General features: G+C 49.5%; 1 protein-coding gene across 2 annotated transcripts; it reads right to left on the bottom strand.

The window, feature by feature from the left end:
• Positions 1-324: 324 nt before the first annotated feature.
• Bckdha (branched chain keto acid dehydrogenase E1 subunit alpha) lies at positions 325-26,157 on the bottom strand. 2 transcript variants are annotated; one of them, XM_048440971.3, is made up of 9 exons: positions 26,005-26,157; positions 12,049-12,228; positions 11,867-11,953; positions 9,016-9,124; positions 3,737-3,898; positions 2,027-2,233; positions 1,727-1,868; positions 1,378-1,549; positions 325-818 (listed from the first exon to the last, which is right to left on the bottom strand). In XM_048440971.3, the coding sequence occupies exons 1-9, from the start codon at positions 26,110-26,112 to the stop codon at positions 648-650; spliced, it is 1,338 nt and encodes a 445-aa protein (XP_048296928.1). In that variant the 5' UTR covers positions 26,113-26,157; the 3' UTR covers positions 325-647. The 2 variants fall into 2 exon arrangements, with proteins under 2 accessions (XP_048296928.1, XP_085550257.1); XM_085694131.2 differs by lacking the exon at positions 3,737-3,898.
• Between the last annotated feature and the right edge of the window lie 251 nt (positions 26,158-26,408).

Here is a 26,408-nt window from a genome sequence, read left to right as displayed (position 1 = left end):
AGGCTGGTGTGGTGGTCTAGGCTATCCCCAAAGGCTGGTGTGGTGGTCTAGGCTATCCCCAAAGGCTGGTGTGGCGGTCTAAGCTATCCCCAAAGACTGGTGTGGTGGTCATCCTATAATCCCAGAACTCAGAGGGTGAAACGGGAAGATCACAAATTCCAGTCCAACCTGGGCTACACGTTGAGATCCTGTAACAAAAATTAACACCCCCCTCCCTGCAAACAAATCAGCCATGCTGGTCTCTCCCCCCAACTCCACATGCCTCCTCGCACACACACACCAGCCCCCAAACTTGAGGAAACAGAGAGCAGGGAAAGCAGAGGGTCAACGGCAGAGCCCTTGGTTTATTCACCCTGCTGACCAGCTCATACTCTGGGCAAGATCCGGGGCCACCTGCCCAGGGGGTCTTCCCTGGCCTGGGTCCTACCCCAAAAAGGCACTGTAACAGGTGAGGGGGGTGACGGAGCCTCAGCAATAGCTGCAAACACTGTGCCCCAGTGAAGTAGCCTGAAGGAGCAGGAATGGGGAGTGGGAGTCACCCCATGACAGTTTGGAGTGCCACCCTGGCCACTGAGCATGTTAGCAGCACTGACTGGAGGAACACCACGCTCTACTCAGAGCAGGAACACGTAAGGGTGGCTAGGGCCTCACTTGTCAAAGTGGTCCAGGGGGTAATGCTCCCCATAGGTCTGCAGATGTCGTGCCAGTGACTCCTGTTGTCTGCGGAGCTGGGCGGGCATCTCCTGGTACACGTCAGAGAACAGCAGGTTTGGGTTGGGCTTTAGCTTCCGCTCGGCCTGTTCAAAGGCCTCCATCACCTGGGAGACACAAGAGGGTAAGAAGTGGCTGTCCCCTTCTCCCTGCCCTCCTCCAAGGTCCAACCACTCCCCTTTGAGGCCTCAGCCTAGGATTAGCTAACTCTCCAGAACCCCAGTTCTGGACTGCAGGGGACCTGGAACTACAATGGAGGGAACAGGAGTAGAGGCTCAGGGTGCACAGGCAGGAAGGACTCCTCAGGACCATGCAGTCAGGGCTGAGCCAGTACCCACAGTGCAGCCTGAGGCTAGACCATCCTGCCCTTAGCCCGCAAAGGATGGACACTAGCTCCAGCTACAGCTCAGGTGAGGCTCCCCCACGTCACAAGGACTGAGTTATGAAGCAAATACCCCGGGAACTTAGAGATGAGGAAACCTGCCCTGTGTTCTGAAGACTCACTGAGGCCATACGGTCCAGGCAGCTTGGCTCCAGGGGCCATTTATGGGGACTAGTTTGCCTGGGTCAATGCGAGCACCCAGGTCCTGCACTCCCATTCTCCCCGAGTTCTCCCTGTGCAGGAGCCAGTGAAGCACACAACTAGGGACTCCAGGGGGCCCTCACCTTCTTTCGTGACTGCTTCCGCCAGGTCTTCTCCTGCTCCTCATCCCACCAGCCCTGGTTCAGCAGATACTGCCTCAGCCTCGAGATCGGGTGGTCCTGCTTGTCCCAGTAATTGACCTCGTCCACTGAACGGTATGCTGAGCTGTCATCACTGGTACTGTGGTGTCCAATCCTGCTCAGAGGAGGAGACATGAATCAGCTGGGAGTGGGGGCCAGAAAAGAACAGAGCAGTGATGTAAAGCAAGGAGGGGAACGCAATACGGGGTGACAAGGCAGTGTTTGGGGGCACTGACAGAGGGGGCTGGTCAGAGCTGTGGGCTGCAGTGATGGAGGTGAGACAGGCAGGCACCTGTAGGTCATGGCCTCAATGAGGAAGGGCTGGTTCTCAGCCACAGCCCGCCGCCGGGCCTCCCTAGTGGCATTGTACACTGCAAACACGTCGTTGCCGTCCACACGGATTGACAGGATGCCATACCCAGGGCCCCGAGCCGCTGCAGGGACAAAGAGGGTTCCAGTCAGGCCTCGGGGAGGAGGGAAGGAGAACAAAGTGTGCTCATTCACTGCCTCCTGTACCCTCTCCATCAGACACCACAAAAAAAAAAAAAAAAAAAAAAAACAGGAGGAAAGCGGGTGGGAGCAGGGCCCTTACCGATGCCGTCCCCACGGTACTGCTCAGAGGTTGGTGTGGAAATGGCATAGCCATTGTTCCGGCAGAAGAAGATGATAGGACATTCCAAGGTGGCTGCAAAGTTGAAGCCGGCATGGGCATCCCCTTCACTGGCTGCCCCCTCGCCAAAGTAACAGATCACAATCCGGTTGGCATTGGCCCGCTTGGCAGCATAGGCTGCCCCCACCGCTGCATGGAAACATGGATGATAGGACACAAATAGGAATAAGCAGCCACACAGAGATGTACTCGCGCACACACGCAGTCACACAACTCTAGGCTTGGGAAACTTGTCACCAGATACCAAAGGCCTGCACACCACAGCCTTCTCCCTCTCCGCTGACTAGAGTACCATCCCTCCATTTGCACAAGGCAAAATGTGCATCACCCCCGACTCCCATCTGCCATGCTTGCATCTCCCCCATCTTCAAAGGGACTGGCAGATCTGAACCTTGCCCACCGAAGACAGGCACCAGCACCTCATATCCTAGTTACTAAGCAGTCCACTGCCCCTTGATCTGTCATCCAAGGGACAGCTGAGGGTCTCTTACAGTGTGAATCTGGCAGACTCTTGCCTAACTCTGGGCTCTCATGCCACTATGGGCCAAAGTCCCTGCAATAAGCAAAGGCCACTAGGCCCTACCTGCTCTGTATCCCCTCCTCTAAGCCCCCTGATCTGGTCATAACTAAACACATGACTGCCTCCAAGAACCCACACAGCTCCTTCCACACTGCTTCTAGCCTATCATTAAATCACTATGGTGCCTCTGCCACTGCCCCCAGCTGACACTGCTCTGTCCTGTCACCTACATGAAGCATTCTAGGTACTGCCTCTTCACTCTCTTCTACCGTTCTCCAACCCAACATTAGCATCAACAGGGCTGCCATTTGTCTCTCTTGTTCAGAAAGTCTAGGGTGACACTTGGCACATGGAAGCCATTCCCTATATCTGCTGACTGAGGGACTCCAGGGAGCCATAATAGAAGATAAGGCCAGTTCAGAGAGGGCCCTGCCACCCACCTCTCCCAGGAGGCCTGCAGACTCACAAGCCACATAGCTACTATGACACACACCTCCCAGACTCTGGGCCCAGGGGACCACCAAGAGAGATAATCCTCCATCTGTGTGTTGTATGGGCACAGGCCGGGCATCCTGGCAGTCTCTGTAGTATGCCAGAAGCCTCAGGGCACCTACAGCATGCTCTGGGGAATCTACCTGGCTCTGAGAACCTAGGTTAGCCAGGGCAGGGTAGAACCTGGGTTCTGTAGTCATAAGAACCCATGAGTGAGTTCCTGTCCTCCTCCCTACCACAAGACCCTAGCAAGCCACTTTCTTCTTCACTTTCAATTTCCTGTTCTTTGTCACAGCCATGGTAATCCATGCTAGCATTTACCCCCACAGCAACTGTCATGAGACAATCTGAGTGTGACAATGAGGTTCCTGGTCCTGCTGGCTTGGAGAGGAGGAGGATCAGATGGAACGGCCCGAGTCTGGGAAGTCCAGTGTAGCCATGATGACTTAGGGCTGCTGGACGGGATGGAACACCATGGAGCCCTCCTCTGAGAGGTTCCTTGAAAGCCCTTGACAAAGGCTAGGCTCTAAGGACAGCACCCAACTAGTAGGCTAGCGAAGGCCTGGGCCCACACAGAGAGGTATGTCATAAGTATTGCATGGATGGGCATATGTCCTCACCCTGAGGGATCTGCGTGGCTAGTGGAGAGGAGATGGTGACAAAGTGGCGCTCCTTGCAGCCATAGTGAACGGGCATCTGGCGCCCCTTGCCTGGGTCACTCACGTTGCCATAGCACTGGGCCATGAACAGCTCCAGAGGGTAGTCCCGGTACATGAGCACACCTGGAAGGAGGAGGCAGCTGTGAGCCTGTGGAGCAGTGTACTGGAGGAGTGTAAGACCCACCCTGTGGGCAGCCGGGAACCAGCCAGAACCTGCCCAGACCTTCCTACCTAGACCAAAGCGGCAGGTCAGGGTGCTAAGACAGCCTGTGACCCAGCCCTCAGAGACTGAGGCAGGAGGATTGCAAGCTTAAGGTTGGCCTAGGCTACATAGGTAGCAAGATAATGTCTTGAATTAATCAAACAATTAAGAACCAGATTGTAGCAGGTAGGCAAACTCAGGCTCACAAAGACAGACAGGGGCCACTGATACAGGCTATCTCGGGAGAGACTTAGGTTTGGCCCAGAAAACTCCTCTTGGTAACTGTCAGTAGGGGTAAATGGTTCAGTACATTAGCATCTCCCAAAGCTCATGCTTGAATGGTTATAACTAAACTTTTCATATGACAGAGCTGCACTGCAAAGAAAATGGCAGGCAAAGTCTTTCTTTTTGGATTTTTGGGGTTTTTTTGTTTTGTTTTGTTTTTGAGATAGGGTCTCTCTAGACGTCCTGGAATTTGCTCTGTAGACCAGGCTGGCCTTGAACTCACAAGATTCGCCCTTCTCTGCCTCCGGAGTACTGGGATTAAAGGTGTGCACCACCACCACTGCCCAGCTAGAGATCTTTCTTTGTAAAAAGACCCTGGTTTCAGCCTTCAGGGCACATGGTCAGTAGAGGAAGATCTGTCAGATCTATGTGTGGTTTTAGAGAAATTATTTGGTAATTTCATACATGAGCATAATGCATCTAGATTATCCCCACACCTCCAACCCCTCACCCTGATCCCTATCTCCAACTCTTTCTGTGACACCCCCCCCCACCCCCGCCTCCCAAGTGCTGGGATTAAAGGCATGCAATGCCACTGCCTGGGCTTTTTTCCTTTTTTAAAATAATTTACTGGCCAAGCATGGTGGCGCACGTCTTTAATCCCAGCACACAGGAGGCAGAGGCAGGAAGATCTCAGAGAGTTCAAAGCCAGCCTGGTCTACACACTGAGATGCTGTTTCAGTAAATATAAAACAAAACTAACTCACTGAATCCCTACATGCTGATCCCTGCTCAGAGATACAGGGTGCCATCTGTTAAGTCTGGAGCATAGCCCCAGCCCCTGGCATCCACCCCAGCCCCCTGGCCTGGGAGTATATTGTTCTGGACTCCAAATCCCAGAATGCCAGGTCCTGACCCCTCCCTAGGGAAGAGTCAGGATCACTCCGACAGGGTATTTAAGTAGGCTCCCAGAGGACAAACATGTGGTTCGGGTTTGCATGTGCTCCCCACTTTCCTGTCTCCCCACCATGCATTCGGCAACCCAAGAGTGCTGTGTTTAATAAAACAATGGATATTTTGATTTGGTTTGATCTGACCTAATTGGATTTCTTTGCGTCAAAAGAGTCACCCCTCCTAGGATTTTTTTCCTAACACCATCCCTGACACAACAACACTGATGGAGGGAAAGTGGCTCTCTTTCCCTTAGTGGCCCTCAGCCCCTCCCTTTTCCTTCTTTTTTACACTGCTAGACATGGAACCCACCCCAGGCAGGCATGCCTGCAAATATTCTACCACTGACACAGTCCCAGCCCAAGACTTTTTTCCTGGTGAAAAACTAAGATTTGTTTTTTGAATTAATGCACCTCCTTTAAGTACAGGCCACCAAGTCACACCTGCACAACAGGAAAAGCCTATCTATTCACAGAAATAAAACCTTTTCTTCAAATAAAAGCCCTGTTGGACCCCAAATGACCATCAAAGGGGCTCTGTCTGCTAAGTCAGAGGATTGGAGGTATGATGGTTTGAAAGAAAATGGCCCCCAAAGGGAGCAGCACCATTAGGAGTGTTAGAGTGGCCTTGTTGGAGGAAGTGTGTCAAGGTGGAGGCAGGCTTTGATGTCTCACATATGTTTAAGTCACAACCAGTGTCTCAGTGCACTTCCTACTGTCCGCATATCAACGTGGGCAGCACCATATCTGCCTACACGCTGCCATGCTCCCCACCATGATGATAATGGACTAAACCTCTGAGCTGTAAGCCACCCCAATTAAATGTTTTCCTTTATAAGAATTGCCATGGTCATGGTGTCTCTTTATAGCAATAGAAACCCTAACTAAGACAGAAGGGTCTGTGACTGCTTCAGAACAAGCTGGGACTCTCTCAGCATCACTGAAAAGGGGCCCAACTCACACCCATACCATGGGGCAGGGCTGTGGGTCATGACGTCCTTTGGTCCCCAGAGCCTGAGATCTCACAGAAGCAACTGTTAGGTCTCTTTCCCAACCCTTTACTGCAGAGTTGTTCTTAATATGAAAAGTTAAAATGGGGCTAAGCATGGTGGCTCACTGCTACTTGGAAAGCAGAGGTGTAAAACTTTAAGACAATTCTGAAGCCATTTCTGACAATTCTGAACCCTCTCAGCCTCCGTGCCACAGTGCTTCCCCTCCTCCCCTGGGAACCAAGGACCTAACAGCTACACATGCACGTACGTTCTACAGAAATTGGGGTGAGATAACCTTTAAGATGTTAACTCAGTTACAATTACCCATACATGTATGTTTTAATTCAGTCCCCTGGGAAATGGGGTCAAAATGACCTCTTACTTCATCTGATCTGGCAACAGCTCTCCAGCCAATTATTGGTAATAGCCCTTTCGAATAAGCCAATCATAATAGTCAAAGAACAACCCCTCTTGCTTCTGTGGCCTTCTCCTTTAAAAGTAGCCTGTATCAGCTATTCGAGGTCTCTCGGCTTCCCAAATGCTGAGGGACCCTGTCATGACAGAATTAATAAAATCCTCATGCTTTTGCATCGGCTGTGGTGTGAGGGGTGATCTCTGGGGGTGACTCCTCCTTGGTGTTTGGACTCTAGAGTCCAACAGAGGCAAGCAGATCTCTGTGAGTTCAAGGTCAGCCTGGTCTACAAAGCAAGTTCCAGACCAGTCTTGGCTTCACAGTGAGACATGTTTCTAAACAGAAGAAAGTTAATGGGAATCACATGACAGCAGCTTATTTTTCTTGAGACTGGTTGCACTATGTAGCCCTGGCTGTCCTGGAACTCACTATGTAGACCAGTCTGGCTTCACAGAGATCTGCCTGCCTCTACCTCCCAAGTGCTGGGATTAAAGGTGTACCACCACACCCAGCTGGTCTGGACTTTAGGTTGGTCAGGCTTGCTTTAAATTTTTAACAATCCTCCTGTCTCTGTCTCTGTCTCTGCCTCTGCCTCTGCCTCTGCCTCTGCACGTGCCACCATGCCTGGCCTTCATGGTCATCTGTCACATGTCTTTGAATGGGCACTATAAATTTGCAAAGGTCTGGCTACACTTCATAGACAATGATGGAGGAGGAGCTCTGGCAAAGGAGGAAGTGCACCTTGAGACTGGTCCACAAACCCATAAGACACAGGCTCTCGGTTTCTACATGAGTGAGAAGTGTTCATACAGAGTCCCAAGCTGGGGTGGAGCTCAGAGGTAAAGGTCTGCCTGGTGTGTGTGAGGCCCTGGGCTCCATCTCCATCGCCACCAAACACAAACAAAACACACAGCCTTGGTTGCACACAGCATCCTAGTGGATCTGACTGCACCAGGGACTACGGGTCCCATGGGAACCTACTGCTTTGCCTTAGCACCTGCTGCTGCTTCACAGTCCTGACCAATACCACTCCCTGTTGCTAGACCAGTTGGGAATGTCCCATATGGTCATGGGAGAGCAGCCAGAAAGACAGAGAGGGCTGTCGCTGGGTCAGATGTGAGTGAAGAGGACTCACTAAGCCCCACCCCTTGGGAGGCAGATGGCCTGCCCCCCCCCCCCGGGACCTCACTCTGTCCCCTGCTGCTTGCTTGCCTAGCTTTCACAATTAACAAGGAATTGCCTCCTCGGCTGAAAGTCACCCAATCCAGGTCAGCTCCAGAGTGCCCATGTTCTGCAGCAAGGACTGGACAAGACAAAACTCCGATGCAGTTCCAGAGATCAGTGAGGGCCACCTGCTGCTCTGAGACCTCTCATCTCCCCACATCATAGTAGGCTGTTTAGGGGTCTTCTCTTTTTACGAACTGATTCTTGCTATGTAGCTCAGATTGGCCTCAAACTTGCAGTCTCCCTGCCTCAGCTTTCTGAGGACTGGGATTACTAGCACATGCTACCATGCCAGGTTCCCAGTGAGAAGCAGCTCGACAAAATGGGTGGGCTGTGAGTTAGGAGATGGGTGGCCTCACTTCTCTACCTGCATTGTTGCCTCCACACACACAAGAGCTTACAGGTCCCCAGTGCCTTGGAAGCCCGGCTTTCCTTGCTCAAGATGCCAAGTCCCAACTACCCCAACCCAGAACAAGAGGGACTGGTTCAGCTGTAGAATGATGCCCAGCTTATCCAAGGAGGCCTCTGGACAGTCATACTGGCTACCCCACTTCTGATAAGCTGTCCCTGGGAATGATTCTAACAAGGTCCTCTAACTCCAGGTGCTCAGCCTATGCCAGGCTCTTTTCAGCAGCCAGCTAGAGCTGCCACCTCCTTATAAACAAGACAGCATGGCCAAGCAAACTGGCCTAAGATGTGGCAGGCCTTCCTAAGCTCAAGATTTGCCTGGCTGGTACCTCCAGGGGAAGCTTCCTGCAGGACCCCAAGCAACCACATCTCCACGCTCAGCAAGCCTCTCACTCAGCCCACACTGGTGTTTAGGGAGGTGCTCTACTGCCAAGAACATCCTGGCTCCAGAGAGGTTCCTGCCTTATTCTCTGCTCCTTCCTTTCACTCTGAATCCATCTGTCTTGCCAAAAATAAGCTCCACACTGCACTCAGGACCTTCCCAAGGAACAGTACTTCAGGAGAGTCCACAAGTGTCCTGCACTGGATAGGCAGGTGTCCACAGAGTGTGCCTTGCCTTCAGTCAGTCCTGATCCCCAGCAGCCTTCTAGAAGCTTAACTTCAGATACCGCCTCATGGTCACTTTGGAAATGAGGACATGGTGGCTCAGAGAAGACTAATGACTTACCCTACTTACTTGTAGGCAAGAGACACTGCCTATACTTCTGACTCTGACGGAAGACTACCTCTTGAACGGGGATCCCAGAAGCAACTACCAGCAGACATACCTGCCTCCCGGTATTGGCCAAACACCAGGTCTGTATGGTCCAGGGCGGCAGCACTTCCCACATGCGTTCCCTCCTCACCATAGTTGGTCATATAGAAGGAGATCCGGCCCTGGGGATGAAGGGCCCAGGCTTGGTTAAGGCAGTCCTTGACAGAGAACCCTGCCTGATTTTTTGTTTTGTTGCTGTTGTTTTGAGACAGGGTCTCTCCATAGCCCTGGCTATCCTGAACTCACAATGTAGACCAAGCTGGCCTTGAACTCATAGAGATCTGCTTGCCTCTGCTTCCTGGGTGCTAGAATTAAAGGCGAGCGTGCCTAACTTGTACAGATATGCAGCCATCACTGGACTGGGTTGGGCTGCAGGACCTCCAGCCTCCAGAAGAAACTGAGCAGGAAGTTAGGGCTGAGTGACAAGAGCCCAAAGGAAGGCACACACAGTGCCCAGTGTAGAGAGAAACTGCTGCAGTGGTCAAAGGCAGGCGGAATGGAAGGCCAGACAAAAGGACAGGAAAGACATGAGGCCAAAGGGCCATGACATGAAGATGAGGGAGATGATGTGCAAAGGCAGCCCTTGGGTGACGAGGACAAACGCCTGGACTGTCCTCTAGAGGACACTCTGCAGAAGCTGCAGCCACCTCTACAGAGAAGGGATGGAGAATAGGAAAGACTATAGCGACTCAGGAGAGGGGGACCGGGATAATGACTCCTCAAAAGCCGAGTTAGTGGGGGCTGGAGAGATGGCTCAGTGGTTAAGAGCACTGCCTGCTCTTCCAAAGGTTCTAGATTCAATTCCCGGCAACCACATAGTGGCTCACAACCATCTGTAGTGAAATCTGGTACCCTCTTCTGGCCTGCAGGCATACATGCAGACAGAATACTGAGAATACTATATACATAACAAATAAATAAATCTTTAAAAAAAAAAAAAAACAAAAAACGAGTTAGTGCTGCTGTTATTGACCCCACACAGACTAGCTACCTTCTCTATCCTGGACCTGGAAAAGACATTGGGGTTCTCAACCCCCCTTGCTAGTGAGAAGTGGTTGGTCAGGGACAGTTTAAACCCCAAGCTTCAATGGAATCTGCCTTATGGGTTAAGGGAGACTTCTGCTGGCACCACCCATACCTCTACCTTCTTCCTGCCTTGCTCAGAGCCATGATGCCTGGACCTGTGGCAGCCATCCTGTGAACCTAAGGCAACAGGCACAGAACAAGCAGCATTCTGTCCAAAAGGATGGAGCAGAGGGACAGGGTGGGTTTCCAACAGTGCTGTGGAGCTGCTATGAGACTCAAGGTGCCAGGAAAGATGAGCAAGGTGGCTGGCAGTGCCTATCACTGAGAAACAGGTTAGAGGAGGAAGGGACACAGGTCAAGTTTGGGCAGGCTGTCTGCTGTGGGGCATGAGCAGAGATGATGCCAACTAGGTCTAGGGCACCAAGATGGAAGTCAGGCTAGAGAGATGGAGAACCCCTGGTGTATGATGAAATCGAGATCACCTAAGATCATGTGAAAATGCTCTTCCTGATTGCCCCTCAGGACCCCCACCCCTGTGGAGCTCAGCATTGCTCCTGGAACCTAGATTTCCAGCTGCCAGGGAAAGTGATGAAGAAGGGCTTTTCTTTAAGTGGGGAGCCAATTAAAAGTTAATTGACTTTCTGGTGCCAAGTGGGTGGGCGGGTAAGGAATATGGAGGGCCTGCAGGGCTGTCAAGTTCAGCATGTGGAGGAGCCTGAGATGCACCCCCACCTTGGGCTAGTGGCAGAGCCTGTCTACCCAGAGTCCTCCCCACCTCCTATACTGCCACAGGCAGGGGCTACTCAGATGAAAAGGGAAGTGCCAATCTCCCTGGCAACCAGGAAGGGCTGATGAATGCCTGAGAAAGCTCTACAAAGACAAGAGTGAGGAGAGAGACAGGATGGGCCGTATTTGGCCTCCCACCTTCCTTCTACTTACTGCCTGGAATGAGACTCCAACAGCCATCTAGACTGTGAGAATCCTAAGGAGACCATGAAGAAAGAAGTCAATACTGCACAGCACAGCAAGCAATGGAAGGAGGAGACAGGACATGCACTGGCACTCACCTGCTGCTGGATGCATTCCAGGCCCCCTATCCCTAGCTTCTTTTATCCAAGAGGACAAACCTGTCACCTGTAAAGCACTGCTTTGGATTTTGTTTCTTAAGCTTTCCTTTGGAGTGGGAAATTCTTCCCCTCGTGCCTAAGCATAATCCTCAAACACAGGCTGTCCTGCGTGTAGTAGGTAAACTCCTTTGTGCTGGATAGCTAATTCCTTCCCATCCCAACACTACAGGTTAAAATACCAGCTCTCACTCACGGATTTTTGGGGTGGTGGTGGAGGGGCAGCTCTGAGACAGTGTCTTACTTTGTAGTTTAGGCTGACCTGGAATTCATGGCTATCCTACCGCCTCATCCTCCCAAGTACTGAGATTACAGGCATGTATCACTATGCCTGACTTTCTAAGTATTCTATTCTATTCTCTTACGTACTTATTTACTTATTTGTAGAGATAATGACGGACCCCAGAGCAAGTCAAGAATTCTACTACTGAGCTCTGTACTCAGCTAACACACAGTGTGGAGACCAGGTCAAAGATAAGAGAAATGTCCTGGCTAAAGTCATGGCTGTAACTAGGTACTTCTGGAGCTCTTCTCTGCTGTGCACATGGCAGGTTATTTTTAGTGTTGCTTCCCACACTCTTCCAGCACCCCAGAAGAACCCCCCACGAACTCTCAGGACACCACAGAATGGATCCCCATACCACACCCTCCTTGGTGCATTCCACAGGTAGGATCTGAGGTGACCCCACCCTGCTCCAGCCTGTCTCCACGTACCTGCCGTTGGGATTCATAGAGAATTCGGTCCATGGTGTTGAGCAGTGTCATGCTCCTGTATAACTTCAGTACCTCCTCCTGGGGCAGCTGCAGGCAGAGGCAGACAGATGGGGAAAGTTGGGACCAGAGGACTCAGGCAAAGGACCTGGGCATGGGGGCCTGGGACGGGGGAGCAGTCTCACATGGGGGTCTTCACTGGGGTTGATGATCTGGCCCTGGCGGTTCATGACACGGTAGATGGGGATGCCAGAAATGACATTGGGTTGGATGAACTCAAGCTTGTCTACAAACTCTGCCGAGGCCCCTGGGAACTGGGGCTTGTCGTCCAGGGATGGGAACTGCTGCTGTTGTCTGCTGGGGTGCTGGGAAGAGAAGCAGAGAAGTGCCACCATCAGGAGCAGTGGAAGCTTCAGCAACCTCAAGCCTCCCTGTTGGCTAGCACTATGGTGGGTAAGGAGCCCAGTTAGTCTCAAACTTGCTTCTTTCTGAGGCTAGTCTTGAAGTCCTAATCCTCTCGCCTCCACAAAGTGCTGAGAATATCACCCACCTGGGGCCACCTGGGCTAGAGAGGACTCTTGTTTCAAAATAAAAACAACACAAACACACAAAACCAAACTAAATAGACTGTAAACTGAAGCTATATAGGAAGGAACAAATCTTCCTGCCTTCCCCAAGCCTGCACTAGAGCCAAGTTCCAGGAAAGTGCCACCTGCCAGAAAAAGTTGACCACAGCAAAAAACAGACTCAAAACTTCTCTCATCAACACAGAAGCTTCGGCTATCTGTCCTCAGACTTCCTGGAGGCCCACTCTCCTCCATGTCCATGAAGGAAATAAGATGTGAGAGGCCAGTCTAGAAGTTACCAGGGTGGAGACTACTCCGAGACACAAAAAGAGGCCCACCTGTCCAGGACCCACATGTATTCCCACATTAGCTTCCCTTACTGAAAACCCACAGAAACAAGTCGACCTCAGGGCAAAAGGGAGGATAGTGGAAGGGATTGACTGCCATCTTCCAACAATGCCAGCTTGTTACTAACTAAACCTTTCTGGGTCATTCTGCCACAGCAGGTAACAGAACCTCAAGAAGCTGCCATCAGAGAAGGCTAGGCTGGCAAAGCCATGGAGAAGCCCAAATGCTCAAGAGGTGCTAATGAGCAGGGTGCCAGGCTGAGCTTCACTTCCTCGGGGCCTCAGTGAAGATTAAATGCCACTGCCAGGAAAGAGGTGAGCTAGCAGACTTAGGGGGTAAACAGCCTGTGTCAGGCCACAAGTCTAAAACCATGCGTCACAAGTGAATGCTTCCAACCTGGCAGGGCCGTGATTCCAACCCCAGAGCCCCGAGCCTCAACTGTCACAGCTTGTTCAGTTCCCACACATTTGCGTCTTTGCTCCCCACAGTAGCCCAGCTTCCCTTCAGGTCAGCAGTTGTGGCTTCACATCTAGGGAAGCCACAGAAACAGTGGGTTCTCCTGAAGTTCCATCTCACGTGTGTCCCTCCTTTTTAATTGTAGCGGCCAAGGCGCCGCGGTTCCAGCGGGCAGCAAGTTTCCTGTGCATGAGTATTGACTTTGTGGCTGTGAGGAAATTACCACTCCCAGCGGCAGGGCAGGTTCAGGCTGGCACCACTCAGGCAGACTCCTCCGGCTCCTGTCTGTGCAGCCTCTCCGCACCCGAAGCTCCAGGCACAGCCGGACCCTGATACCTACCTGGAAGGTTCCTTTGTTCTGTGTCTGTCTCCCCGCACACACCACAGGCAGGGGAGGTGTCCGAGTTGGCTTACACAACAAGCACTCCAAAGTAATCACCCAACACATGGGTGAGTGAGCAGCTGGTTGAGTTCAGCGGCCCTTGAGTCAGACAGACCTGGGTTCCACTTTCTGAGTTCACAGTGTGGCTCTCCACAAACACTAAATTTTCTCGTGTCTAAAATGCCGCAGAGGGCTGCGTGCAAAGTTTCTAGGGTGATTTACACAGGGGTTCAAGTAGGCCTGGGCATAATGCGTGCTTGAAAAGTGGGAGGAAAGCATTGCATAGCAGGGTCGCTAATGCCAGCGCTAGAGAGGAGGAAAGAGGAAGATCGCAACCCTAAGATCAGCCTGGTTTAGACAAGCTCTCAAAAACAAAAAAAGACAGGCATGACAGAGCAGGCCTAGAATCTGAGTATTCTCAAGGCTGAGGCAAGAGGATCATGAGTTCAAAGCCAGCCTGGACTACATAACAAGACACTATCTCAAGAAAAAAAAGTTTTTAATTAAAAACACAAAAGCAGGGCTTTTTCATCTACAAAAGCAGATGTAGTTCAGTCTGGCTGAGTAGTGACTCAGTATGTACAACCTTAGATTTGATCCCTAGCAGAACAGTAAGCTATCATGATGGTACCTCAGGGCTCTAGAGGCAGAGGGCAGGGTCAGTTCAAGGTCACCCTCTGGTATCTAGTTAATTTCAAGCTATCCTGGGATACCTGAGACTATCAAAACGAATAAAAGTTAGATGACACATGCCTAGAACACCACTGTGGCGGTCTGAATGAGAATGGCCCACAAAGACTCACATTTGAATGCTTAGAAAGTGACATTAGGAGGTGTGGCCTTGTTGGAGAAAGTGTGTCACTGGGGATGGGCTTTGAGGTTTCAAATGCTCAAACCAGGCCCAGGGTCTCTCTCTTTCTGTTGCCTGTGGAGCCAGATGTAGAATTCTCAGTTTCTTGTTCACCATGCTGCCCACTATGACAATGGACAAAATCTCTGGAACCGTAAGCCAGTCATAACTAAACTTTATAGGCATTCCCATGATCATGGTATCTCTTCACAGCAATAGAAACCCTACCTAAGACACCCACTCAGGAGGCTAAAGCAAGAGAATAATGAGTTCAAGGCCAACCTGACCTACATACTGAGAACTTTCTCAAAACCAAGTCAACCCCACCAAAGACCCTAAGGTTGCAAAGGTAAGAAATCAAGAAAGCCAGAGACCACAGGCACCTTGGGAGGAAGGGGGAGAGAGAAGAACCACTGCACCTGAGGTTGGAGTTTGATACCAGACTCGGGGAAGGAAAGCAGTCGCCTGGCCGTGGTGAGGGTTAGCAGGCAGAGCTCAGGCTGAAAATGAGTTAGGATATCCAAGCAACACACAGTCAGAGATTCAGCGCAGCCATCCAGACATCCAGGTGTGCTTTACATACTGGAGTGGGCCCAGACCATGCTCTCCAACCCCTTTCTAAACCTTGCGCCCATGAAGTCACTGTGGTAATTCTGTGAGTTCCAAAAATGCCCAGTAATGAAGATGCTAGATTATGGGATGGGTGGCAAAATGTTTACAGAGAAGGGATATGACCACATCCAATTTTTACTTTGCCTTTTCTTGGGGGTGGGGGTAGTCTGGTGGCCAGTAACATAGGATGGCAAAGCTGCTCAGGCTGGGACAAGCCCTGAAGCCACAGGAGACCCTGCAGAAGTGCCCTCACGACCATTCCCGAAGGCCTAAGGCACCTTGGTTAACAGCACAGTCACAAGCAGAGTGCTACATGACAAAAATTCCCTGAGCCTCAGTTTCTTTCAGTGTACAGTCTCATGGGCTATCATGAGGGTGGCATGAGCTGACAGGTACACATGACTCAGCCTGACACAGAAGGGATGCATGGCAAACATGAGCCACTAACAGGTATGTTTGGTAAGTGTTCCTGTCAAACAGGTAGACACAAAGCGTTTGCTCTAACTGAGGCCTGGATGAGAGTTCGCACAGGGTCGGGCAGCAGATGCTGAGGGAAGCAGAGGGAAGAGAAGTTGTAGTTAGCTACAACTAACCTGCTGGCTGGAATCCCAGTTCCATCCTTGTCCAACCGTATGATAGCAGATGGGAACTCACTGCTCTGAACCAAGCCCCATAAAGAGAAGACCTGCCTTAAGGGCTGCAGGGAATAATACACCAATAAAGCACTTAAAGAAGTGCCACCAATGGAGCTGGAGAGATGGCTCAGAGGTTAAGAGCACTGACTGCTCTTCTGGAGGTCCTGAGTTCAATTCCCAGCAACCACATGGTGGGGTGGCCATCTGCAATGAGATCTGGCGCCCTCTTCTGGCCTGCAGGCAAAACATGGAGGCTGAACACTGTGTACATAATAAATCTAAAAAAAGAAGTGCCTCCAACCACTCTACCTGGAGTGACAGAAACATTCTCTGAAAAAGGGGAGTTAAGCAAAGCTGCTGGACAGGCAGGAGGAGGCAAGGGGGAGGAAATACTTTTGGCCCAGGGAAGAACTGACTCCAGAGCCCAGTGTGGTTGCACAGGTATGTCAGGTCAAGCATCAGGAAAGTGAGGCAGGAGGATCTCAAGTGCAAGGCCAGTCTGGTCTACAAGACAGGACCCTCTCAAAACGCAAACCAAACCAAACAAATGAAAAGGCTCTGGGTCTGGCACTCTGGATACTGGAGACCAAGATGACTAAAGCAGGTCAATAAGAGTCAACTGCAGGGCTGGAGCAATGGCTCAGATGGTAAGGGCATTCGCTGCCTTTCCAGAGGGCAGGATTTGATTCCTGGCACCCATGTCAGCTGACTCACACTGCTTATAACTCCAGCTTCAGAGGATCCCATACTCTCTCATGTCTTCACAGACAGCTACACAAATGTACACACAGACACAAATAAATCTTTTAAAAGACAAAAAAAAAGCCAGTAGTGTGCACACCAGGCAAGATCTCTGAGTTCAAGGCCAGCCTGGTCTACAGAGTGAGTTCCAGGACAACCAGGGATACACAGAGAAACCCTGTCTTAGGAAAACCAAAAACAAACAGAAAAAGAGCCAACTATGAAACTAGGTGCTGGGAGGGAAATGGGAAGAGGGGAGGAGGTGAAAATTTTTAATAATAATAATAATAATAATAATAATAAACCTGAGAAAAAAGAAAAAGAAACTAGGTGCCATTTGAAGAACTTTATTCTGTATTTACTGAACCCCACCTCCTGGTAAGGCACCTCCATCAAATAAGGTGGAATTTGAGGCTCATGGAGCTAAGCAACTTGTCCAAAGCCACACAGTTGACAAGCAGTGCGGTTGGCATGTGCAGAGCTGCCTGACCAGAGATGGCAGGGTTTAGAACAGTGTATCATCTGGAGTGGGCCTAACTTTACCTTCTCTCTGTGGAAGAAGGGCAAAAGCAAACATCCACACCCACTGAGCCTTGAGTCTTGAGCCCTGAGGCGGACACAGCAGAGAGCTACAGCTCCCTCTAGGGTAGCCTCTCAGGCTGAAAAGCAATCGGGCTCTCTGGGCCTCAGGGACCCAGCTTTCAACTCCAGCTACCCACCTTGGTGCTGCAGGTGTAAAAGCCCAAGAGGGCATTTCACTCTTTCCCCGAATCTGTCAACATCAAAGTGGTTACTGTCCCTGGAGAAAAGCAGTGGCTGCCATTTCTAAAATCCTGACTTACTCAGTGCTGGGAATACAGAGTAAGTACCCCTTAAGAACTTCCTCTCTCTTGGGGCTGGACAGAGGGCCCAGAAGATAAAAGCTCTTGCTGCTCTTTCAGAGGATCTAAATTCAGTTCCCAGCACCCGAAAGAAAAAAAAAGCCAAGTATGCTGCACACTTTTAATCCTCACTCAGGAAGCAGGGGCAGGAGGACTGCATGCCAAGACCCCTGGGAAAACAACAAACCCGCTCTTTACCTGGATGAGGCAACCCATACCTATAATCCCAGCCCTTGGAAGTGAAGGTAGAAGAATCATGGGTTCAAAGCGACCCTCAGCTATGAGAGATTCTGTCTAAAAACCAAAACAAAACATCCCCCTTTAGCCCGTGCCAGCAAGTTCTCTGGTTTTATCAATGGATAAACTAGCAGAGTCTAAGGAACTAGCAGGTCAGCCAGCCAAAACAGGCTGAAGGGCCCTGATGGTGACCACCAGTTGGTTACCCCTCCACTGTTATGCTCCTCTGTCCCCTACAAGAACATCACTTGATCCTTTGTTCCTTAGATCTGCTTTCTTCAGCCTTGCATTGTCTATCAAACAAAGCTGTTCCATGGGACAATGTCTTCTCTATCCTGGGGTGGAGCTCAGCAGTAGCATACTTGCCCAACACCCTCTATGGTCATGAAATGAAAGTCAGGCATGCTAGTACACACCAGTAACCCAGTGCTCAGGACGTGAAGGTGGGAAGGTGAGAAGTCCAAGGCCAACCAGGCTACAAGAGACCCTGCCTCAAGAAATATTTCATCTGGAAAAGCCATTTGACAACAAGTCTGATGATGGATTCAAGTTTGATCTCCAGGACCCCAAAGTTGTTCTCTGACCTCCACAGTGGCAGGAATATGCCAGCTCTTCCTCAAAACATAAGTGTCTTGCTAGGTCAACAATACCGTACTAAAGGTATTTCAAAACAAAATCCCTGAGTGTGGCGGGGGATTAAAGGGGCACACCTTTAATCCCAGCTCTCAGGAGGCAGAGGCAGAGGCAGGCAGGTCTCTGTGAGCTTCAGGCCAGCCTCGTAGTCTACAGAGCAAGTTCGAGACCAGCCAAGGACTACACAGTGAGATGAAGAGTCAGAAACAAACAAAAAAGTGCCCAGTGTACATGAAGTGCAGGGAGAGGAGGGCATGTCAGGGCCTGAGCCCAGCTCTTCTGATACTAACCCAGCCCAGGAGAAGCAACTGTCTTGGACAGACACTGGTGGGAGGGACAGAACGAGCTGAGTGTCCAAGTGCTGTAAGAATGGAACATGACTAAGCTTCCTCCCCTTCCTGCCAGCTGGAAGGGAGTTAGTCTTTGGGACCCAGGGCGCCATGCTCAGACTTTCTATCGCTGGATCTCAGTTTTCTAATTTTTAATGGCAAGGCCCAAGCACTCTGTGTGCTGAAATTGTCAGTCACAAAATATCTCCTGATGTGAAAACCCAGCCAAGTTTCTTAAGACATCAGCTACCCTCAGGGGTGTCCAACCATGAAACCATGTAACATAGTGCTGTGGTCTACAAAGTTTAAGCTAAGAACTTCACCCCAGTTAGCAGAACACACGCACACATGCACACTGACAACCCCATCTCGTGTTTAGCTAAGAACTTCACCCCAGTTAGCAAACACATACAGACATGCACACTGACAACCCCATCTCGTGTTAGCAGAACACGCACACACATGCACACTGACAACCCCCATCTCGTATTTTAGCTAAGTTATGATCTCATGTCTAGCTGTTTCACACCAGCCTTGGCTACATTTGGTCTTCAGGCCAAAGGGTAAATACAACAGGAGAAAAAAATAAAAAACCATCTCCTCTTGGCCCACAATACCCACTGAGCATGGACACATCACTTAGATAGCCAGGACCATTAGTAATGGCAAACAGAGCCCTGACTCTAACCACCCCCTTACTCCAGTAGGAACTCTGCCACTCCACATGTGAGGGTCAGAAGAGAGTGGATTTGTCTTATAAGTTTTTCATTTTTTCAAATAATTTACTTTTATATTATGTGTCTGTGTGAGGGTAGGATTGAATCCCCTGGAACAGGGGTCACAGACAGCTGCGAGCCGCAGTGTGGATGTTGGGAACTGAGTCCAGGTCCTCTGGAAGAGCAGCCAGTGCTCTCAAGCACTGAGCCAGCCCTCCAGCTCCAAGTTTTTAATTCTTTAAATTACATTTTTACGTACTGTGTGTGCATACATATAGAAGTGTGAGATCACTTGTAGGAGTTGATTCTCTCTCCACCACGTGGGTCCTGGAGACAAGTCAAGTCACCAGGCTTGATGGCAGTTGCCTTACTCTCTGAGCCATTTCAACGGCCTTAACGGTGAATCTTTTTTTTTTTTTTTTAACTTTCAGGCTCTTGCCATGTAGACCCAGCTGGCCTGGAGCTCGATGCAACCCTCCTGTCTCTGCTTCCTGAGTTCTAGAATTATAGTCACACACTACCATACCCAGCTGGTGCAGTGCTGGCAACTCAACTCACAGCTTTGTGCCCACTGGGCCAGCATCCTGCCAAATGAGGAGACCGAGAGAGAGAGAGAGAGAGAGAGAGAGAGAGAGAGAGAGAGATCTCCAGTCATTACCCCAGCCCGGCTCCTGCAGTGAGAATTTCTGTCCCCTTTTGAGCTGTGGAAACATCTGCTACAGCAGCAGAGGGATGCAAGAAAGGAAAATCCAGCAAACACCCCAAGGCAACAGCGTTCAGCGAAGGGGGCCGAGAGGAGGGGCTACGGGGTCCCTCTTCCTCATCCACCTGTCCCAGCAACCCCTCTCACTGGTCCACAGCAGACAACCAGACAACTTCCCCACAGGCCTCCAGATCTCCACTCCCCATCTCCATCTGGATAAAACTGCACCTTCCAGCCATGGATGATGGCTCGTGCCTGCAATCCCACCACTTGGGAAGCTGAGGCAGGAGGAACATCACTAGTTTAATGCCATCACAGGCTACACAGTGACTTCCAGACCATCCTGCACTATGGTGAGATCATGTCTCTAAAGTTAAAAAAAAAATTATATGAAAAAGGATTTTGTGTTCCCAAACCAAGTGTGTGGTCCCTTCAGCAACAGGGTCTAACCATCAGTCACAGCAGGCAACTGAGAGCAGCAGGAGCCTGGCACTGAGGTCTTCACTCAATGGTCCCTGACTTTTGGAACCAACAGTGTTTGCTACTGTGAAGTACTTCCATTTAAAAATTCTTTTAAGGAAAAAATACTTTTAATTAGCTTACAAACTAATAGGGCTTCATTCTTCAGACAATCTTAGTTTTGATTAACCCACCGTACTTCCTCTCTGTCTCCCATTTGAACTGAAACCTTTAGCCCCCAGTACCTTCCCTGTTCTCTCATAGCATGTAAGTTCCACTGTCTCTGCTTACTCTATTTTTTCATTTGGTTTGCCAAGATCATAGGTTCTGCTTCAAGCACATTTCATTTTGTTTACCTTTGCCTGACCTCTCACTTCCCCATCTCTGCACAGCTATCTGTTTGAGCCCTTGTAGTTGTCCCCCTCAGTGTTCCCCATCTCTACTTTCATGTCATCTGGATTCTATTGTACCCTCCTTTCATGCATCCTCTCCTTACTCGCTCTTACTTTCCTAGCTTCCACATGTTCTCCATTTTAAAAATATAGAAGATGTGAAGCTAGAACCTTCATATGAGAATCTGCAATGCTTGCCTTTCATGGCCCTACTTGGTATAATGTTTCCCCAGCCCCATCCATTTACCTGCAGATTTCATGGTTTCGGATTTCTTTACACTTGAGTAACATGCCACCGTGTGTGTGTGTGTGTGTGTGTGTGTGTGTGTGTGAGAGAGAGAGAGAGAGAGAGAGAGAGAGAGAGAGAAATTTTCAGTATCCATTTGTCAATTGATCCCATATCCTAACTCGTGTGAATAGAGCATTGATGAACACAGATGTGCAAGCGTCTCTGCAGTAAAATGGCTATCAACCCTCCTCCAAAGCTCAAGGAGCATTGTGAAAGAGGGGAGAGAAGGATCGTAAGAATTGGAGGATAGGAGGTATTGCAGTAAAATTCGTGTCCTCGTGACACAGCTATAGCACACACAGGTCACAGCAGCTGTGGTTACTTACAAAAGATCTGCACAAGATCCAGGCAGCTAAAAGTTCCAGCAAGTTCTGGGGAAGGGCTCTCAAGACCCCACTACCAGATGAAGAGCTATTAAGTTACTAGCTTCAGGGGAAGGAAGACTCATTTTTCTTTAAGCCGCTGGCAGTTTCCCCATGCCCCAGAGATGAGTCTACACCAATTCATGCATGGCAACATTAGCTGAACTCAGTGGATTAAAAAGCAAATAGACAAGTGAACGCCTTTAATCCCAGCACTCGGAAGGCAAAGGTGGGCAGATTTCTGTGAATGTGAGGCCAACATGGTCTACATAGTGAGTTACAGGACAGGGTTCTTTAGCTAGACGTCATCTTGGAAGAAGAAAAAAAAAGACAGATAAATAAACAATTTTAAGCATAAAATTGTTATGCATACAGTTATGCATAACTGTATAGTTATGTATAGTTATGTATAACTTTATGTTATACATAAAGTTAGGAGGGATACGAGACTCTTAAGGAGAACTGGAAGTGGTGGGAAGAGGGTATAATCAAAATATACTACATGCAGGTATGAAATTTTCAAAAAATAAAAATTATTTTAAAAGAACAATAAACCTTTAAGCTGAGCACAGGAGCACACACCTATAATTCCAGAATTTAAGAGCAGAGCTAAGAGGACCACCAGGCTGAGACCAGCCTAGATTATAGTACACAAAGGATGACCCTGTTTTAAAAAGAACAAACCCCACAGCCCTCAAGTTGCACTAGCAACATTCAAAGTGTTGGGCAGGCACATATGGCTGGTGGCTGTTGTACCAAACGGCACAAATATAAGACAGCTACACTGTCTGGGAAAGCTCTATGGGATAATTTAGGTCTAAAACCTTATTTGGCTACTACCCAAGTCTGTTGCTACCACTCAAAAAGGTAAAGGGGTGGGCACGGCAGCACATGCCTGCAATCGGAGTACTCTGAAGGCTGAGGCAGGAGGGCGGAAAGCAGGAGACTCTTGAGTATGAGCCTGGCCTAGAAAGTTCTAGGTGAGCCAGACTGCACAACAAGACTAGGCCTTGAAAAGGGGTAAAAAGGAGCTTTTAAAATCCTAGAACTAAGTCGGGCGGTAGTGGCGCACGCCTTTAATCCTAGCACTTGGGAGGCAGAGGCAGGAGGATCTCTGTGAGTTCGAAGCCAGCCTGGTCTACAAGAGCTAGTTCCAGAACAGGCTCCAAAAGCTACAGAGAAACCCTGTCTCGAAAAAACAAAAAATAAAAAAATAAAAAATAAAATCCTAGAACTAGCGAAAGAAAACCAGGTATAGGCAGCACTGTGAGATATGATCAAAGTATACTGTGTGAAAAGAAATATAATAAAAATATAGTTTTTAAAAGTCAGAGCTGGGTGTGGTGGCGCACACCCTTTGTTCCAGTCTTGGGAGACAGAAGCAGGCAGATCTCTGTGAGTCTGAGGCCGGCCTGATCTACAAAGTAAGTTCCAGAACAGGACAGCTATAGTTACATAATGAAACCCTGTCTCAAGAAGACAGAGAGAGAAAGAGAGAGAGAGAGAGAGAGAGAGAGAGAGAGAGAGAATATAAAATCAAGCATGATAACAAATGCCTGAAATTCTAACATTTGAGAAGTAGAAACAGGAGAATCAAGGGTTCGAGATCCCTCCCCACTCCCTCACTTCACCCCCCCCAAAAAAGGAAAGAATGAAGAAAAGAGGAAGGATGAAAGAAGAAGGGAGAGAAGAGGGAGGAGCTACCTTGGTAGGTAGAGCGCTTACCTAGCATGTATAAGTCCTGGGCTCAATCCCCAGCACCAAATAAAACCAGGCATGGTGATGAACAATTTTTTAAAAGATATATCTATTTATTATGCATACAGTATTCTTCCCACATGTATGGCTACATGCCAGAAGAGGGCACCAAATCTCATACAGATGGCTGTGAGCCACCATGTGGTTGCTGGGAATTGAACTCAGGACCTCTGGAAGAGCAGCCAATGCTCCTAACCTGAGTCATCTCTCCAGCCCCTGTGAAGAGTAATTCTAATCTAAACACTAAGATGGAAGCAGGAAGAGCCAAAATTCAAGGTCATCCTTAGCTACAGAACGAGCTGGGAGGCCAGCCTGGACTATATAAAACACTATCAAAAAGGAAAAAAAGGCAAAAAGTAGAAAAATTTAAATACACAAACCAATGAAAGCTAGAAACTGCTCCTTCCTGTCATTTTCCCCAACTTCTTCTCAAATCAGTAAAGAAATAAAAGGGACAACAGAAGCCTGGGCCAGCAGCAAAACAGATTTAACCAGCCACAATGATCTTTCCCTAGGACCTCACTTTTGCTCACCGTTCAGCCCAGCCAATGACTTCAGGAACTGAAATTAGCTGTGAAGGATTTGATTACAAGGGGAAAAAAAAAAAGCCGAAGAGAAGAACGGCACACTGCCCTACCTCACCTGGCTCCTGCAACCTTTCTGTATTTGCTCGCCTCTACTGACAACCTTGCTAGGTAACCACGCCTCACTCCTAGCTCACCCTGATCATCTGGGATCCAGTTCCCACCCCTCAGGTCACCCTTTTCCTCTCCCAAATCTCTGAGGTTTCTGTCCTCACCACTAACATCGGGGCAACATTCCCATTGTCCTTTTGTGCTGGGACCAATTTGCAATGCTTCCACAAGCAGGTATTTCCACAATGACCTTATGAAGTGGCCACTGTCAGCACTGTACAGAGAAGTGAAAGTAGCTCCTTGCCCAAGGCTGCACAACTGGAAAGAGGCGGAGCAGAGAAGTGAGACCAGGGGCTCTGGCTCCAGAACTCAACCATTTAAGCAGACCTGTTCTCACTAGATTTTTACTTCAAAATGCTCTAACTAGGCATAACCAACAAGATCATTCTTTCTTTTTTTGTTTTGTTTTTCCAAGACAGGCTTTCTCTGTGTAGCTTTGGAGCCTGTCTTGGAACTAACTCCTATACACCAGACTGGTCTTGAACTCACAGAGATCCACCTGCCTCTGCCTCCCGAGTGCTGGAATTAAAGGTGTGCAACACCACCGCCTGGCTAAAATCTTCCCTTTTTTAAGATACAATCTCATTATGTAGGTCTGGCTAACTGGAACTCTACATAGACCAGGCTGACTTGAAACTCACAGACATCCACCTGCCTCTGCCTCTTAAGTGCTGAGATCAAAAGCATGCATCACCACACTAGGTCCTTGATTTCTTTTTTCATTCTCTTTGGTTTTTTGAGACAGGGTCTCATGTGTAATGGTTTAAATAAAACGCCACAGGTATCCGCAGGTCCCTCAGTGGCAGCAGTGGGCAGCGGGCACGAGACCACAGCGGGGTCACAAAGGCAGTCAGATCCCAGGCAGGAGCCTCCAAGCGGCCTACAGGCCATGAGGGCCAGCGGGTCCTAGGCAGGGAGTAGTGTGGCGGATGAGGTCAAGAGCAGCAAGGCCCAGGCAAGGAGCTGTGTGGCAGGTGAGAGACCCAGATGGTTAAGCACTCCATGCAAAGTGAGGTTGAATATTTATTTAGTGGACTACGGAAGGGAACGAGGAAAAGGGAAAGAGCAGAGGGAGGGAGGGAGGGAGGGAGGGAGGGAGGGAGGGAGGGAGGGAGGGGAGAAGAGGAGCTATGGCAGCAGATATCTCTTTGGGAGAGAGACAGAAAGAGAAGAGATTCAGGCTGGAAGCTGAAGACCACCTTGCCTTGGAGGGGGGGGAGTGGGCGGGGTTTGTCTCTTAAAGGTACAGGACAGATCATTGCATCATGTAGCTCAGACTGATCTCAAATTCCTGACCTTCCTTCCTGCCTCTAGCTCCGAAGTGCTGGAATCAGTCTTGTGTCACCACAGCTAGAGCACACAGGGTAAGGAGCTAAATTGTGGAAGCTGGCAAGCACTCTGTCACTAAGCTACATTGCCAGGCCTCAACATCATTTTTGAAAGTGTTATCCTGCCCTCAGTAACAATGGAACAAAAGTGTTCTCAAGTGTTTTCAAGGAAAGTGGACAGCCGAACTTGGTGGCTCACAGCTGTGATCCCAGTACTTGGGAGTCTGAGCCAGGACTGTCTCCAGTTCGATGCCAGTCTGGGCATCTGAGTGAGTTAAAGGCCATCTTGGAGTACTCAGTGAGATGCTGTCTCTAAAAATAACGTGGACAAAGGCTCCTGTCTTGACTTCTAGCTCTTTGTCTTCCTTCATAAAGTCAACAAACACATACTAACTAATCTCCTGTAAACAACAGTCATGGAAAAGTCCCCGGCCTTGACTTTTGATCAGGGGACATAGGAGTCAAACCAGTTTCTTGCTCAACTCGCTTTGCAATCGAAATTCAAGTAAAGGAATGAAGAAAGTTAGGACCTGATCCTGTCCCATCTCACTCCCCGACTTGCTCCCTCCGTGCATGCCCACAAGGAGCTGCCTTGCTTTTCCTCTGAAGGGGATCTTCCCTTGAATTTCTCTCCAAGGAAATCTCCAGCTCCTTTTCTTTCTGAGTTGGCCCTTCCTTGACAACCCGCGGTGACCGACACGCACTGTAAAAATAACCTTTACGTTCCTATTCCTCCTCAAGAAAGGCCCCATGGGGCCCAGGTACTCACGAATCTAGCCAAGCCCCGAGCCTCAGGCCGCCGTAGCAGCAGGAGAGTAGCCTGACCCAGGCCACCGCTCGGCCTCCAGATCTTGGCCATACACATCGCTACCGCCATCTTGGCTAATAACCACGCCTCCTTTCTCACGGGAGCGAGATGGGCTGACCCATCAGCTTCCTTATTCAAATGGCAGCACAACTATGTCAACAAGCTATCTAATTCCAACCACCCTGAATCGTAGATGTATACGTAAGTTCACATGGAAATTCTTATTATACGAAATTGCTCCAGTTTTCTACTTATAGTTGCTCCAGTATCAGGCAGAAAAAGGACAACCTGACTAGAGGCTCACGGGCTTAGGACCCGGGGGCCTTGGGCAAGATGGGATCATTCCAAGACCCGCCTCCTATTTT

Source organism: Myodes glareolus, chromosome 1 (genome assembly GCF_982192425.1).
Source record: "Myodes glareolus chromosome 1, mMyoGla1.1, whole genome shotgun sequence".
Lineage (NCBI taxonomy): Eukaryota > Metazoa > Chordata > Mammalia > Rodentia > Cricetidae > Myodes > Myodes glareolus.
The sequence above is the reverse complement of the archived record's forward strand: the minus strand, read 5'-3'. Positions and strand labels throughout refer to the sequence as shown.

Bases quoted from the DNA above. Each gene is read 5' to 3' on its own strand.
- Bckdha (XM_048440971.3), bottom strand. From the start codon at position 26,112: ATGGCGGTAGCGATGTGTATGGCCAAGATCTGGAGGCCGAGCGGTGGC. The intron at 11,954-12,048 runs GTGAGACTGCTC...CTCTGCCTGCAG, and splicing joins ACCCCAGTGAAGACCCCCAT to CTGCCCCAGGAGGAGGTACT. The intron at 9,125-11,866 runs GTACGTGGAGAC...CTTCATCCCCAG, and splicing joins TCTATGAATCCCAACGGCAG to GGCCGGATCTCCTTCTATAT.